Source organism: Eschrichtius robustus, chromosome 3 (genome assembly GCF_028021215.1).
Source record: "Eschrichtius robustus isolate mEscRob2 chromosome 3, mEscRob2.pri, whole genome shotgun sequence".
In the NCBI taxonomy this organism is placed as follows: domain Eukaryota; kingdom Metazoa; phylum Chordata; class Mammalia; order Artiodactyla; family Eschrichtiidae; genus Eschrichtius; species Eschrichtius robustus.
This window is the reverse complement of record NC_090826.1, coordinates 184,598,591-184,613,573: the sequence shown is the minus strand read 5'-3', so window position 1 is coordinate 184,613,573 and position 14,983 is coordinate 184,598,591. Positions and strand designations below refer to the sequence as shown.

At 41.5% G+C, this 14,983-nt stretch overlaps 1 protein-coding gene across 4 annotated transcripts in view; it reads right to left on the bottom strand.

Annotated features, from left to right (window-relative positions):
- Positions 1–14,983, bottom strand: part of CRB1 (crumbs cell polarity complex component 1) — a 275,719-nt gene that overhangs the window by 43,645 nt on the left and 217,091 nt on the right. For all 4 annotated transcript variants that reach the window (XM_068541848.1, XM_068541846.1, XM_068541847.1 and 1 more), the window contains 3 exons: positions 11,788–12,744; positions 6,016–6,563; positions 4,457–4,622 (listed from right to left, as the gene is read on the bottom strand). In XM_068541848.1, the coding sequence (XP_068397949.1) occupies positions 4,457–4,622; positions 6,016–6,563; positions 11,788–12,744 (1,671 nt within the window). The remainder of the gene's footprint in view (positions 1–4,456; positions 4,623–6,015; positions 6,564–11,787; positions 12,745–14,983) is intronic.

Sequence of the window (14,983 nt, the reverse complement as noted above, 5' to 3'; positions counted from 1 at the left end):
CCTATGTATCTCTTCATCTGGCTGTTCATCTGGGACCTTTATCATATCCTTTAATAAACTGGTAAACAATTAAGGGTTTCCCCGAGTTCTGTGAGCTTCTCTAGCAAATTAATTGAACCGAGGCGGGGGTCGTGGGAGCCTCAGATTTATAGCTGATCGGTCAGGAGCACAGGTGACAACCTGGACTTGCGATTGGCATCTGAAGTGCAGTGGGGGGTCTTCTAGTGGGACTGAGCCCTTAGCCTGTGAGATCTGACACTATGTCTGGGCGGATGGTGTCAGAGTTGAATTAAATTGAGATAACCTGTAGGACACCCAGCTAGTGTAGCAGAATTGCTTGGTGGGGGGACCCCCCGCATATCAGGTGTCAGCAGTGCTGTGCGTGTATTCCTACTGTGGGTTTTCCCTACTCAGGTGGGAAACTGTAGGTGCTCCAGCACACATCCCAGGGCAACTCTCCCAGTCACGCCTTGGGTCCCTTTCATTTTCACCTTTTTTAGATATTACTTCTACACGTAACCTCTTTCTGTTCTGCATCATCATTTTGCCTCCCTTTTTGTTGCTTCCCATCAGCATAAGAATATGTTGTAATTGCTCCCATCTTAAAAAATAAAAACACAGGCAAGACCCAAGAGCACTACCCTGACCTCCCTCTACCCTGTTGCTTTCTTATTTCTCTAGTTCCTTTTCCAGCAAAACTTCTCCACATAGTTTTATATTCACCTTGTCTCAACTTTCTCATCCCCCATTTTCTTTTCAATACCTTCAGCCTTGTTCCCCATCACGTCACTGAAACCACTCTCGTCAAGGTCACAGTGACCTCTGTGTTACCCGATCCAGCAGTCAATTCTCTATTCTCATTATCTTCCAGCTTTCAGTAGAAATTGACCTTAAGACACTGTCTTTACCTCATGTGTGGGTCACCACACCCAACCTCGAACACTTTATTATACAGCCTATTCCAACCACTTCTCAGTGTCCTGGCTTCTGTTGCTCTGCAGAGCAATGTACCAACCATGCCTTAGCTCAACACCTCCACGGTTACCATCACATCTAGAAAGGATTCCTAAAGCCTAAACATGGCGGACAGAGTTTATGTGACCCGACCCCTCACTCTCCAGTCCCATTTCCTGCCACTCTTCCTCATGCACGTGCTACCACCACAAAAACTTCTTGCTATTTTTTGAAGACGCCAAGCTTGTTCCCAAACCAGGCCTTTTACACTTGCTGTTACTTAGACATGATATTGGCCCCCGATCTTCCCATACCGGACTCTTTCTCAACAAAATATGCGCTCAAATGTCACCTCCTCCGAGATGCTTTCCCCAACTATCCAAGTGAAAATGTTCCCCCCACCCAATCCACTCTCTTTTTAATTACTCAGCTTTATTTTCTTCATAGCATCTTGTAGCTATTTGAAATTATATTGTTTACTTTCCTACTTGTTCCTTGTCTGTCTTTCCTCACTAGAACATGAGCTTTTACGAGATCACGGAACTTCTCTGTCTAGGTTCTCACTAAACCCTATGGAGGGAACATTGCCTGGCAGAGAACAGGTGCTCAGTAAATATTACTAAATGAATAATCTATAAAAATAACTCAATCCTTAATTCTGAAAAGTGAGATAATGATTAGAAACCACAGCAGGAGTAAGTCCAAGGGTATCATTCAAGTGTATCATTTGACTGGATTAACATTTCACTTGATTTTATTGCTTTTGACTGTGGTGGTTTTTCCCAGCAAGTTTGGGGTTGGGATTAGGCAGGAAAAGAGCAAGAAGTGTCTCATTACATGTTTTTGCATAAATGTTAACATGACAAATCTCATTAGCCCTCCAACTCCTGAAGGAAGAATACTGTCTGTCATGCTGTATAAACTAGTTTCATTGACAGACTGAGCACATGGAAATCACTTCTTGTGATCTGAGTAAAAACCGCAGTGCACGTTAACATTTATACTTTGCCTTTTCTTCAGGGAACTTTATCATAATAAACACACCTGTATCTAAGGTGGGTTGTAATTTCTAATTGTTTTCGGATAGGATACAGAGATAGAAATGATTAAGCACTAAAGGCAAACTCCGGGTAATGCACGAGCTATACTCTCAAGAGTATGTTATTCTAGCAGAACTATCTTCTCAACACATCTCACTAGAAATAAATACAATAGTGTCATGAGGTCACATCAAATGAAAATTATACAAAATAGCAAAAGTGAATGCTAGGCTTTATACCTATCGGTTAGGAAAATTTCACCCCTCCTACTAATTTACATTTTCTCCCTTCATTAAGATAAGTCATACTTAAAAAAATGTTACTGAGACTTTTTGAAAGGTCAGAGGCAAAATTTTTCCACTTTCTGTAGTGGCAATGCAGTAGCAGTGAAGATCATTAACGCCGTTCTGACGTGGGGCATCCAAATCCTTTATGTGGACACGGAGGGCAATACGCACCCAGGGTATGGTTCTTGGACCGCCACTGTTTTTTAGAAACCCTATTCTTTTTTCACTGTGAAAATGTTCAAAATGATTTAAACCCTATTGTAGAATATAACTGGGACTGAGAACTTTAGTATTTCTGTCAAAAGATTAACAGTAAAATTAATAAGTAGTAAACTATTTTAAACAAGCAATTCAGAGGGCAGAGCAATGGAAAAGGTGTCATTAAAGTTCTGTGTCATATTAGAGGCCTGATCTCATTCTTTACACAAATTCATCATGCTTTATTCATGTGTGTAGCATATTATTTCTTAAATATGAAACATAAGAGTATGTGTATTCTTTTAGAAACCGCCCCCCAAGTATATACACTGTGCAATACACTTCACATACCATTTCGATATATGATTTTAAAATACAGAAACATAAAAGTAACTGTATTCTCATTCTCAGTCACTTTGAGGCTTGGTTGTTGATTTTGGGCCTCAGGTCAGTCTACCCCCTAGCTCCAGACCATTATTTTAGTGCAGTGTTTTCCAAGGTATTTTATGTATTTTTTTAAATTGTATGCAGATAATGTAATTTAAGTCTAGAGCAGTTAAGTGAAAATACTGAGCTAAATTGAAGAAAAATATATATTCATTTAACAAATATTTACTGACAACCTCCTACATGTTTGGCACTATTCTAAGTGCTGAGAGTAACGTGGGAAACCAGACAGAAAATCTCCTTCCCTTTTGAAACTTATATTCCATCGAGGAAAAGATGATGAACAAGTGAACAAATACCTGTGTAACAAAACATCCAAGGATGATTAGAGCCATGAAGAAAAGTAAAGCCAGGGAAGAGGGCACTTGGGTAGAAAAGGGAAGGGAGGGATGAGGCCCTTGGGAAGCTCTGGGCTGAGAGAGTTCAGGGTAGAGATGGTGACGGTGCGTGGGAGCTAACTGCTGGGGTGAAAGAACACTGGACAGAAGGACATCGGACGCACATTGAGGACAACTCTGAGAGGGCTTCTCCCACTATGAAAGGAAGCAGGAACGTGGGATGGTGGCTGGTGGGGATGGGAGGGATATCAAGGGAAATAGTTTGTAATGAGGAAATTTGACAGTATGTTTATATACTGAGGGGAAAATTGATGATGCTGGCGGGTGAGAGAAAAATTTCAGAAGCAAAATCTTTGAACAAGGGGAAGAGATTAGAATTGAGTGCGAACATAGATGGTTGGCTATAGACTGAACTGTGCATTATTTGAACTAGGAGAAAAGACATACCATAAATAATAGTGTGGCTACTATGTAGACCTGTCAAAATTGTAAAGATAGTATTCAAATTGCTAACATTTGGGAAACTGTGTTCAGTAGTACTGAATTTGGGCAGGAAAACTATTCAGATTGAGGGAAATACTCATGGCAAACATCAATCGAGTGCCTACTGCGTTTGGCTCTCTACACACGAGGTCATATAATCATCACACACACACCCAGAGTTACCTACTTATCAAGTAGACGTTTTATCCTTTTCTTACAGAGGAAGCTTTAGATTGTGGAGACGTATGAATTGCCAGAAGCCTCATAGTTAACCAATGACAATGTGCTCACACTGGCACTTTCACTCTGTACTGCCAGTAACAAGAAAAGAAAAGCCAAACATCACCCGGTTAATTCTTTCTCTAGAAATTAGTCCTAAATTAGTCTTAAATCTGTCTTAAAAGACAGATTTTCTGTCTGGTTTCCCACGTTACTCTCAGAAATTAGTCCTAAATGATCAAGGATCTAGGCTTGGTGCTGCTATGACCGCCGTTTCCCACTCAGAAACCCAGGGGCAGGATACTGCCCAGAGGCTACTCTGGCTTATTACACTCCCATTAGGTTTGTTATACCACTACTCGCGTAGGGAGAAGCAGCTACACGTTTCTCTGCTGAGCTGGAGTTGTCTGTATTCTTTTTCTGGGTTGACTCATGGAACAACTGAAATGCCCAGCTGAACTGGATGGTGATAAGTTTGAACTGCACTTACATTCAAATCCTTGAGGCACCGCCTGGCACTGGGCCTGGGGAGGACACGGGCTGAGTTCACACCAGCGAACCTCTTGGCAAGCTTTCCCGGCTGTGTTCGCAGGGCAGGAGCAGGAGAAGTCATCCCACAGGGAGTGGCAGATGCCTCCGTTGTGACAGGGGTTGGGCTGAGCAGACAACACATCAAAGGCATAAGAAGCACTGGCAACTAAATATGGAAAAGACCCCGTTAATCTGTGAATGCTAATTTCCTACATATTTACATTTCGAACTTTTTATATCCATTGGCTGATAAATAGAATAAAACTTACTGCTACCATCGAGAGAGAGGAAAAGGGAAATAAAGAAAAATATATAATACTGATCTCCTGTAGCACAAGGAGGATTTTCAAAGGTGTAATAATATTCTCTGTAATTTATAAATTACCAGGCACTTTCACTGTCACTAATGATCGTTTGAGTTAGAGACTTTTCCTCCTGTTTTTACTGGTGAGGAAACTGAGGTCCCTTTCGTTGTCCAAGATTCTATCAACAGTCACATAGGGAGGTTGGTACTTGGATCCTCTGGGTCCCCAGAGGAGTGACACCACCTCCCCTCCAGCTCTGCCTCTGAATCAGAAGCGTATCATAATTTGAGTTCTCACAAGGTTTCTCACAGTGTTCAAAATGGAAGTATTGATAAAGGAATTTCTGAGAGCTCCGTCTTTATTTATGCCCATTCCACTGTTAACATGTGATCTAGGCTAGTGACCCAACCTTTTTAAACGCCAATTTACTTCTCTGTAAATAACATCAATGGAGAGAATAAAAACGCCTGCTTTGCACAGTAGTCCTTCCACAGAATGAAATGGATTGATCCATGGAAAATAGTGCCAGGCACATTGGAGGTGCCCCTATAGTAATGCTACAATGATTCATTTTTATATATTTAGAAGCAAGCCCAGTACATGGCAATAGTTGGAGCTCAATAAATGTTCAGCAGATATAAATATCTTTCCTTCTTTTCCTCTGAAAGCTCATGCAGAGCTGACAAATTCACATATTGAAGTAGCTTTCAGAAGAGCATACAAAGTATACAAAGTAAAGCATGGGCTCTGAGTAATTATATTACAGAAAATTTCAAATCCAACTCCCAGAAGGAAGTTACTTCTCAGATTTTTTTTCCTTATTGACTTAGTAGATGTTCAAAACAATGGTAGGTGGGCATTTAAGATAAAGTTAATTGTATCTTCAAAATGAATTAATTCAGTTAAAGCTCTGGGATGCCATTAAGAATCTGGGAATTAAAATACAATTATTCTTAAGTCATTTGGTTGTAGAAGATGTAGTTATCTTGGTTGGTTAAATGGACCATAATGGCAATAAGATCAAGGCCGTACTTTCATGGCTCAACATAAATCCCTGAGTCCTGCTGGGAAAGTACGGATGAAGCATTATTCTACGGCTGGTGGGTCAGTAACACCATATTCACATACAAAGAACAGTTATAATAAATTATCTATTTAATAAAATGAAACTTTTAGCACACACTATGGACATAGTTGGTATGAATAATCCTACCTCACACAGGTTGTCTCCGGGACAGCCTTGGGTCACATTGACAAGAATTGCATCTTGGGCTGCGTTGCTCGTTGAATTTGGGAAGAATTCCAGATTTTCGTTGTTTAACCTTATATCTTGAATACAGCCTTTGAAGAATCCACCATTAACTTCAGTCTCCTGTCTGTCAGGCAGTCCACCAATGTAGAGGACGTCTCCTCTTTGGAGTCTCCACGTAGAAGCAGAAATAAATCCTAGGTTTTGTGACGACTGGTACAGTTCGATTCTATTTGGCTTGATTTTCAAAGATATCAAGCGGACATTTCCATCGCTGAGAACAAATTTTACTAATGATTTGGGCGAACCTGGAGTCAGCATTGCTAGTCTGCCATGCTCTAGCCAAACACGGATGTATTGGCAAGTGCCGTTTTCCAGAGCTAGGAGCAAGCCCGATGGACGATGTGTTCGAACAAACATGGAGAGCGTGAAGGCCTCTCCATAGCTCTTGTCAAGATGGAAAGCAGCATATCCAGTGGAGTCATCTTGGCCAAATCTGCCTGCCACATATGCTTTAATAGAGGAGGAGAGACAAAGAGGAAACATCTGAAGACCCACAAGTAATGCATATATATATATATACATATATGCACAAATACATTCATATTTTTAAAAGTTCAAGACAGGCTTATTCAATAGAATAACAATTTGAAAAGCCATCCCTGACTTTCTGAACTTCTCAGTTTACTTTATTCTGAAAATAACTAGATTTTGGTTTATAGTTGATAGTGGAAGTCCACTGATCACAAAGAGAAAGAGAAGATTTCTGCACCGATAAACTTTTGAACCTCTTCCTCACTGCCCTAAAAAGGTGGGGCTTAAACGTGGAATATCAGATACTACTGCACTCCAACTTGATTTGGAGAAACTTGGGGAGCAAGAGCTCTTCCTGCAACACATGTAAGCAAACTGTTTGAGCAATCGTCATCGTTGCTATTTGGGGGCATGCTCAAACAAATGGCATCAAACCTGACTCTTCCTTGTAAAGTACAGAAACCAAGAATTAGATTTGCAAATCCTCTTTTGGGAAGATACCCCTAATAATATTAAGAGGCAAGGCAGTTGAACAAAGGAAGAGGAAGACTCTTCCTTCTGTGGTCCTGGGTGGGTGAAGGAGAGGCATGGGGCACAAAGTACTAGGGCAAAGCTGAGTTTTGAACTCATGCAACATTTCCTGTGGACAGAGAGGTTTCTAATGCATTGACGTGGCAATGCTATTGATGTGCATCACCACAGGAAAACGCTTGAGAAGTATAAAAATAAATGCTGACCTTCAAAATCATTGATGATATAGTAGGAACAAAAGTTCTTGTACTCCTAAAGCTTACATTCCATTTGGGTGGAGGTTATATAGTCTGTCAGGTGGTGATAGGTTCTTTGATATACAAAAACTCAGGCAGAGAAAGGGACTAGGGAGAGCTGCGGGTGGGAGTGGAGTTGTCATTTTAAATGGAGTTGTCAGGGAAGAACTCTCTGAGAAGGTAATATTTGAGCAGAACCCCGAAGAAAGTAGAGATATTACTGCAGAAATTCAGGAGATAAATGATGGTGGCTTGGATCAGTGGTCATGGTGCAGATGGGGAGAAGTGGTCAGATTTTGGAAATATTTTGGTAGATCCAACAGGATTTTCTGGGGCAAGTTGCTCTCCAAGGCTTTTGGTCCAAGTAACTAGAAGCATTGAGTTTCCATTTGCAGAGATGGGGAAGAAAACTGGAGGAACAGATTTGGGGGAGAAATGAGATTCCATATTAAATTTGAGATGCCCTATTAGATATTCAGGTGGAAATTTCTAGTCGGCAGTTAGATATAGAGGTTCAGGGGAGACATTCTGGGCTAGTCATAGTAATTTTGGATGTCAGTGTAAATGTGGCATTTAAAGCCCTAAGATTGGAAGAGATCACCAAGAGAGTGAATCTAGAGAGAGAAAAGAAGAGGTCCAAGAACTGAGCCCTTAAGCATCAGACATGTGGAGGTAGAGGAGATGATAAAAGAGTAAGGCAGAAAGAGAGCGAAGGGAGAGTGACACACCATAAGCCTAGTGAGGAAAGAGTTTTCAGGAAGAGGGCGTATTCAACTGTGGTAACTGTTGCTGAGAGGTCAAGGCAGATGAGGACTGAAAAATGACCACTGAATCTTGCAATCTGGAAATCACTGATGAACTTGACAAAAGCATTGTCTTAAACATATTGCTATCTTCAAGTCTTCACAGCCCAATCCTAACCAGAAAAAAAGCACATTCCACCATGTTTAAATGTTGTCATATGGTTCCACTGAAGTTTGAGCAAAGGTGGGACATATTTTATTTTAGCTGAATTATAGTGAAGCTTGCTTAGGTAACCATCTGTGTTTGAAGACCTTCTGCATAAAAGTCTGCATTTTCAGAATTCTACCTTGATTTCCTACAGGAACATTACATTTTGAATCTGCATTTGGAGACCACCTGCTCCAGGCAACTACAGGTAGCTTTCAAAGTGCATTGTTAGATGTAACAATCTGTCTGAAGAGGCTAACATCTCTGAATGCACGGCAGCACTTTCATATGAGATAAAATGCTCGATAAGAAAATGTGGCTCTTGAAGTTCCCGAGGTTTGGGAATATGCACAGAATTGCTCTGCCTCAGGGGTGGCCCCCGTTGGTCATCCTGGGACGCCTGCAGCATCACTTTGTGGATCCAGATGAAAAGACAGGCAGAACACAGAGCTGTTTCTTTTTCTCAGAAGCTTGACTCTCCAGCAGTCCTATTCTTCAGAAATCACAAGCAAGTAGTCAGAGCCCGTGATTTACTACATGATTTTAGAAACACCTGACGCCATATATGACTTGTCTGTGGACACGGAAAGAATGATTCTCATATGTGTTGTTGATGTATCATGAAGAGGGACAACAAATAGGGATATGAAATAACCAAGTTTTAATGATTGATGGACTACAACAAGAAGAAACTTATTTAGAATAAATAAAAGCCACTTGGGTCTAAGTGCACTTCATTGGTTTAGGGTGGAAGAAGCAGAGATCTGTGGCACCAAGAGGGAGAACAACTCAAAGTGAACCAGTCATAGAAGGTGGCTGGCCAAAGGTCAATGGGGCATTAGGCTGCAGAACAGGAGAACATTCTCTGGAGTGAGAAGGTTCCAGTCCTGTGTCACTCTTCACTGTCAGGCACATCTAGGAGCCAGATAAGCAAATGTATTCCAGAGCAAGCAAGCGGCTGACGGAGTGTCTGAAAACGATGTCAGGTGGAAAACATTAGAAGAAACTGGGTGTGTTCAGCATGATAGGAGTGATGGCTCGGATAGTACAAGACACTTTTCTTCAAATATTTGTGTTCTCAAGAAGAAGACATGTAAGTAAGGTTGACATTGGCTTCAAGAGTTACAATGCTGCCAATGACTGCTATAGGGAGCTATAGGTCATCATATATTATTTTAGTACAGAAAAGACAACTTCTAGGGGATTTCTGGGAAGATGGAGTGTGAGTGAGTTTCCCATTCCTGAAAGTGTGGAAGCAGAGGTTTGGGCCACTATACTTGGGTGCACAGCAGTGTAAAAACTTCAGTCATGGAGTGAAGCTCCTTCTATATCTAAGAAACTCTAATTCCAAGCAGATAAGAGTGTCAAAGCTTAGATGGACGACTGAAGATAAAACATATGTCAGTTGCCTCTCTTAATCAAATATTCTCTAGGAGGGACGAGGTCGGTGATACCTTTATCCTGAACAGTATCCTGGAAGCTCCACGTTCCTGGACACAGCCAGGGCGATAAGATCCACTGCGATGACCCAGCTCTGGGAACTAAGCTTTGAGAAACTCTTTTCTGAATTCTTCTTATTGAGACACTTGATCATTTTTAAAAAATCAACTTTAAAATATAGGAAGCCCGTCTGTCTGTCATGTTTAGTCATCCAGCTAAATCCTCCATCCAGTCTGCTTGCTCCTTGCAATGGGTACCATGTTTGGGAAACGCTGAGCCAGGATCATGAACTGGGTGAAGTTTGCCTTGTACTTTTTAGCCCATCTCCTCCTGAACATCTATGTACAATGACAGGAAGATTCCAGGTTGTCCTTACAGCTTGTAAGCATCTTTTGTGATGGGAATAAACTCCCCAGCAAACATTCCTCAAGGATGATAGCAAATACAAAATACTTTAAATTTATGACTAAGAGGTGATATGAGAAATGTAACTTTTCTTAAAATTATACCAAGAATTTTCAGAAAGGGACGATTTTACAGAACTTACTCCCTAAAAAGATATCTTCTGAAGCTAAGCATTTTCATGAGGATTAAACAGTTTCTAATAGTGGAGAGGTGGGGGGCAGCGGGGGGAAAACGAAACTGGAGGAAGAGAGGGGACAGCTAACCAATTCAGGAACTGGGCTTAAAGACTCTGTGATTCTCCAAGTTGGAAAAAATAAATGAAAGGAAACCAGAAGCCACTGGATTGGCATCCCTTGAATCTATTTACCAGGACAGGTAGCATCGCCACGGTCAGTATTAGCCTCATGGGTCACTGCACTTGGAAGCTGGTCAAAATGAGTCAGCGTCTGTTTGTTATTTTGTATATGTAGTAAAAATATTGCCTTGGGTCAATTAAATTTTCCTTCAAAAAGTGAACATTGCTTCAGCATAATCTCCCCTTTTCTCCTTTAAAAAAAAATCACAAAACAACTTGTCATTCCCTTTAAAATATTACATAGAGCTAGTAGACGCCAGGCCTCATAGTCAAGCAGGTCCGTGATTTGTAATGAATATTGTGGTCAGGGGGAGACCCGTGAATAGCTTCTAATAATTCTTAGCCCTTCATACACGGAGTAGGGTATAGACCAAGACTGGTTTCAATTTTACTTCATATAAAGCAAAGAAGACTATTTACCAGATGTTGTCCTATTTCAAGTTACTCTCAAATCTTGGGGTAAATTACAGCTGCACTTCAAAGCAGTCTGTTGCAATTACCTTTCCAACATTTGCAATGCAAGAGAATAATAAAAAGAAACAGGTATGTACTGATCACTATCAACAGCAGTCTTTGGAACAATGTCAGAAGTAAGGATTTTGAAATGCATTTCAAACTGATTTGCTAGAGAAATTAGATCAATTAGTTTATGGCACCTACCAAGTTTCAGTGTTGTTACTTTTTTAAAACTTTTTTCTTTCTTTTTTTCTTAAGACATGTAGGTAGAATACCTGTCTTCTCCAATGCAACTCTGGAAAATACACCTTTGAATAAAATCGGTGGTTTATAAAAGTGCTAAACTTAAGCATGATTTTGGAGCTAGTGTGAATTGCATAGAGAGGAGGGCAAGGAAGTAACTATGTACTGAGAGTCTACTATGCACGCGGCATTGTGCTAGAATTTGGCATTGACTAGTTTCATGTCTAACGGTCCTGTTTTTCCAAAAAGATCACTCCTCTTTCAAATAAGATTTACAATAAATTTCTGATACACAACAAATGGTAAAATTATAATAGCATTTTGTAAACACCAAGATGTAAACCCATTTGGATGGGAGCTATGGGCTTATTTTTCACTTCTCTGCATGAGTGAAACCCTGGTGTCCTATGAATCCACTCAGATTTAATTAAGGTACATCATCAGCCTCTTCATTTTCCTGTCAGTGGGCAGCCAGCCGCAGAGTCCTGAGGGCTCCTGATGATTCATAACCAGCAGGAGCAGCCCAGCTGTTTTGTCCCGGCTCTGCTCGGAGGCACAGCCTTCCTGGCGCCCGGCCCCTCTCACCTCTGTGACAGCTCCGGCCTCGGTAGGGCCGGTAGCAATCACACTGGTAACTAAGCCACAAGTTGAGGCAGCGTCCTCTGTTGTGACAGGGTTGGCTCTCACACCAGTCCTTTCTCGTGCAGCCTGCCTTGACATTTAATGACCAGCCGGACGAGATGTTCTCCGGGGTGATGGGATTCGAGTCAAGGTGAACATCTTGGAGGCAGCCCACAAGCGAAGGTATGGATGGTCTATTATAGACGTTAAGCAGAGCAACACCACTGTGGGCTGTTCCCTCTGGTAAACCCCCCAAAAAGGAGTTTTGTAAAGCACATGTTGACCCATTGCTTCCAAATGGAGAAGGAGCTCTTGTGATGCATGTCCCCAGGCAAGACTCGTCAAGTAAGGCAAGGGTCACAGCCTCTGCAAACGTCACCTCCACTGCATGCCACTCCCCATCGCTGGTGCTGTGGGAGATGAACAGGACCACCTTTGGCTGATCCCTGACTTGAATTGATAAGTGGACGTAGCCACTGAGCAGCTCCAGTATCACAAACACGTCCCTGTCACCTCGGAAAAGTAGAAGTGCCACTGGTTGGACAGTCTGAAACCTGAGGGCTATTTTACAACCGGAGTCCTTGGCTGTCACTGAGCCACTTGGGACCCACAGGAAGCCATCACCCTCAAAAGAAAGTGTGGTGACCGTTTCACACCGTGACCCAGTATAGCCAGAGGGACACAGGCAGCCGAATCCATGCTGGCCATTACGGATGTGAGGGATGCATGTTCCATTACTTAGACATGCGTGATCAGTACAGCTGAGGAGCAAATCAGAACAGTCCCTTCCTCCATAAAATGCTCCCGAACGGTTATCAAATGGGCAACGGCAAGTGTAAGTCCCAGGCAAGTTCTCACAAGTACCACCGTTTTGGCAAGGGCTTGAAGAGCACTCATCGACGTCCTCTTCACAGTGGACCCCTGTTCGATGATAAAGAATAGATTGAAATTACATATATTCAGATCAAAAATAGAACTTTCACATAATCTTCCTGTACAATCTTTTGGAGGTGCAGAACCGGCTCAGGTGTAGGACTGTAGCAGAGTGAAATGTGAACAGAGACTGAGGAGCTGACACCGATTCTATCATTCTGCATGGATGGTGCACAGAAGTGCAGTCATGGCGAACCCTGAATTCTCCCTCTAGAAATAGGGTATTTGCCAAAAAGGGTGGTTGACTCAAACTATCATTGTCAGATATATATGTGACACTGAGTATCATAAAAAATTTTTTTAAAAGAGAGAGAAATAGATTGCTATTGGGAGCAATGCTAGACACAAATTATTTACTTGGGGACTTAATTCCCAGATATTGTTTGTCTTGCCCTGGGCTGCTAATTTCACTCTATTCTACTTGGAAACAGCGATCTGCCTTCTCCATTTTTTGCACCTCCCCGTAATCCCCAGACACACAGACAGTCCAGACAACTTTCTCTGTGGAGGGCTTCTGAGGAGAATGGAAGGTCCCATAACCTCCTCGCCACAAGTCTAGTATAAACCATGAAATCTATCCAATAACAAGTTCTGGTTTCTAGTTTCTTTACTTTCTTTTACTCTTTTTCCTGGTTCTAAGTCAAAAAAAGGTATCTAATTAGAGAATTGTTAGAATTCATTTAATCCAGGTAACAAAAAGAACTATAACACTTTTTTTTAAAAATTATTTATTTATTTATTTTTGGCTGTGTTGGGTCTTTGTTTCTGTGCGAGGGCTTTCTCTAGTTGTGGAGAGCGGGGGCCACTCTTCATCGCGGTGCGCGGGCCTTTCACTGTCGCGGCCTCTCTTGTTGCGGAGCACAGGCTCCAGACGCGCAGGCTCAGTAGCTGTGGCTCACGGGCCTAGTTGCTCCGCGGCATGTGGGATCTTCCCTGATGAGGGCTCGAACCCGTGTCCCCTGCATTGGCAGGCAGATTCTCAACCACTGCGCCACCAGGGAAGCCCCTATAACACTTTTTAAGAGTGATGGCTATTGCTTTTTAATGAAGTTCAAATGAACAAATAGTGTTAACAAAAACTGACACACGTATAGGACTCTGTGGCTTCGAGGGCACCATCATCCACGTTATGTGTTCGTGTTTACAGCAATCTCCCGAGGTTTTCAAGGCAGATAGGCTTAGCTCTCTTTCACAGACAACACTGAGGTTTAGAAAGATTGACGTCTAAACTCCAAAGCACTTCTACAATCTGGTTTTTAAAATCCAGTGTGACACTTTCTGTTTTTTAATTGATAATTTAGTGCATTCTTGTTTTTTGTTATTACTAACATGTCTGTCCTATTTTCCCATTTAACTCCACGCCTAAATGTGTGCTTCATAAATTTAACCAAAGGCTCCTATATTGATAATGTTGGATCTGAATCCCAGCTAGGCAGTGAGCAGGTTACATTTATTTTTTGTGTCTAGGTCTTCTGATCTATAAAATGGGGTTAAAAATAGTACCTGTATCACAGGGCTTTTTAAAGGTTAAGTGAGTAAAGACACGTAAGATGCTCATAACATTGCTTGACATATAAGTGACTTCTCAGTAAGTGTTGGCTGTAATTAAAAAGTAATAACCAAAGAAATTACCCTCACATGACAAAATCAAATAGCACTGTCATCATTGAGAGAGACTATTTAGAAAGCGTGGGCATACGGAATGACCCACAAATTGCATAACTTTACATAATGAGAGATTTACTTGGACAGCATATTAGGCTGGAATCTCATTAGATCACGCTCTTCACGAGGGAAGGGAAGCTGTTTGGTTTACCAACGTATGTCTAAACCACAGCACGATGCCTGGCTCACGTTTGGCATTCGGTAATTAATTTTTGTATGAATTGATTAATGATGACCTTTGTAAGGTGATTAAAATTTTTATACTGCATTTAACCTGATCTAATCCAGAGCTCAAAGTGCTCTTTTTGTGTCTATTTTCAGATAAATTTACCCAATGTTAATTTTTGCCCACAGCCATTTATGTACCATACATTTAGACCCTTGATTGGATCATCCTGTACTTATATTTTACTTTACTTAGATTACTTTCATACAATCTTTGTTAATCCGAAAGTATTTCAAGCTCCGCGAAAAAAGGAGGGAACGTGTTACAATCTTAGAGTCTCCCACAGTCCCTGCACAGTGCTGTGCATATGTGTGTTATAAAAAGCTGGATGAGTAG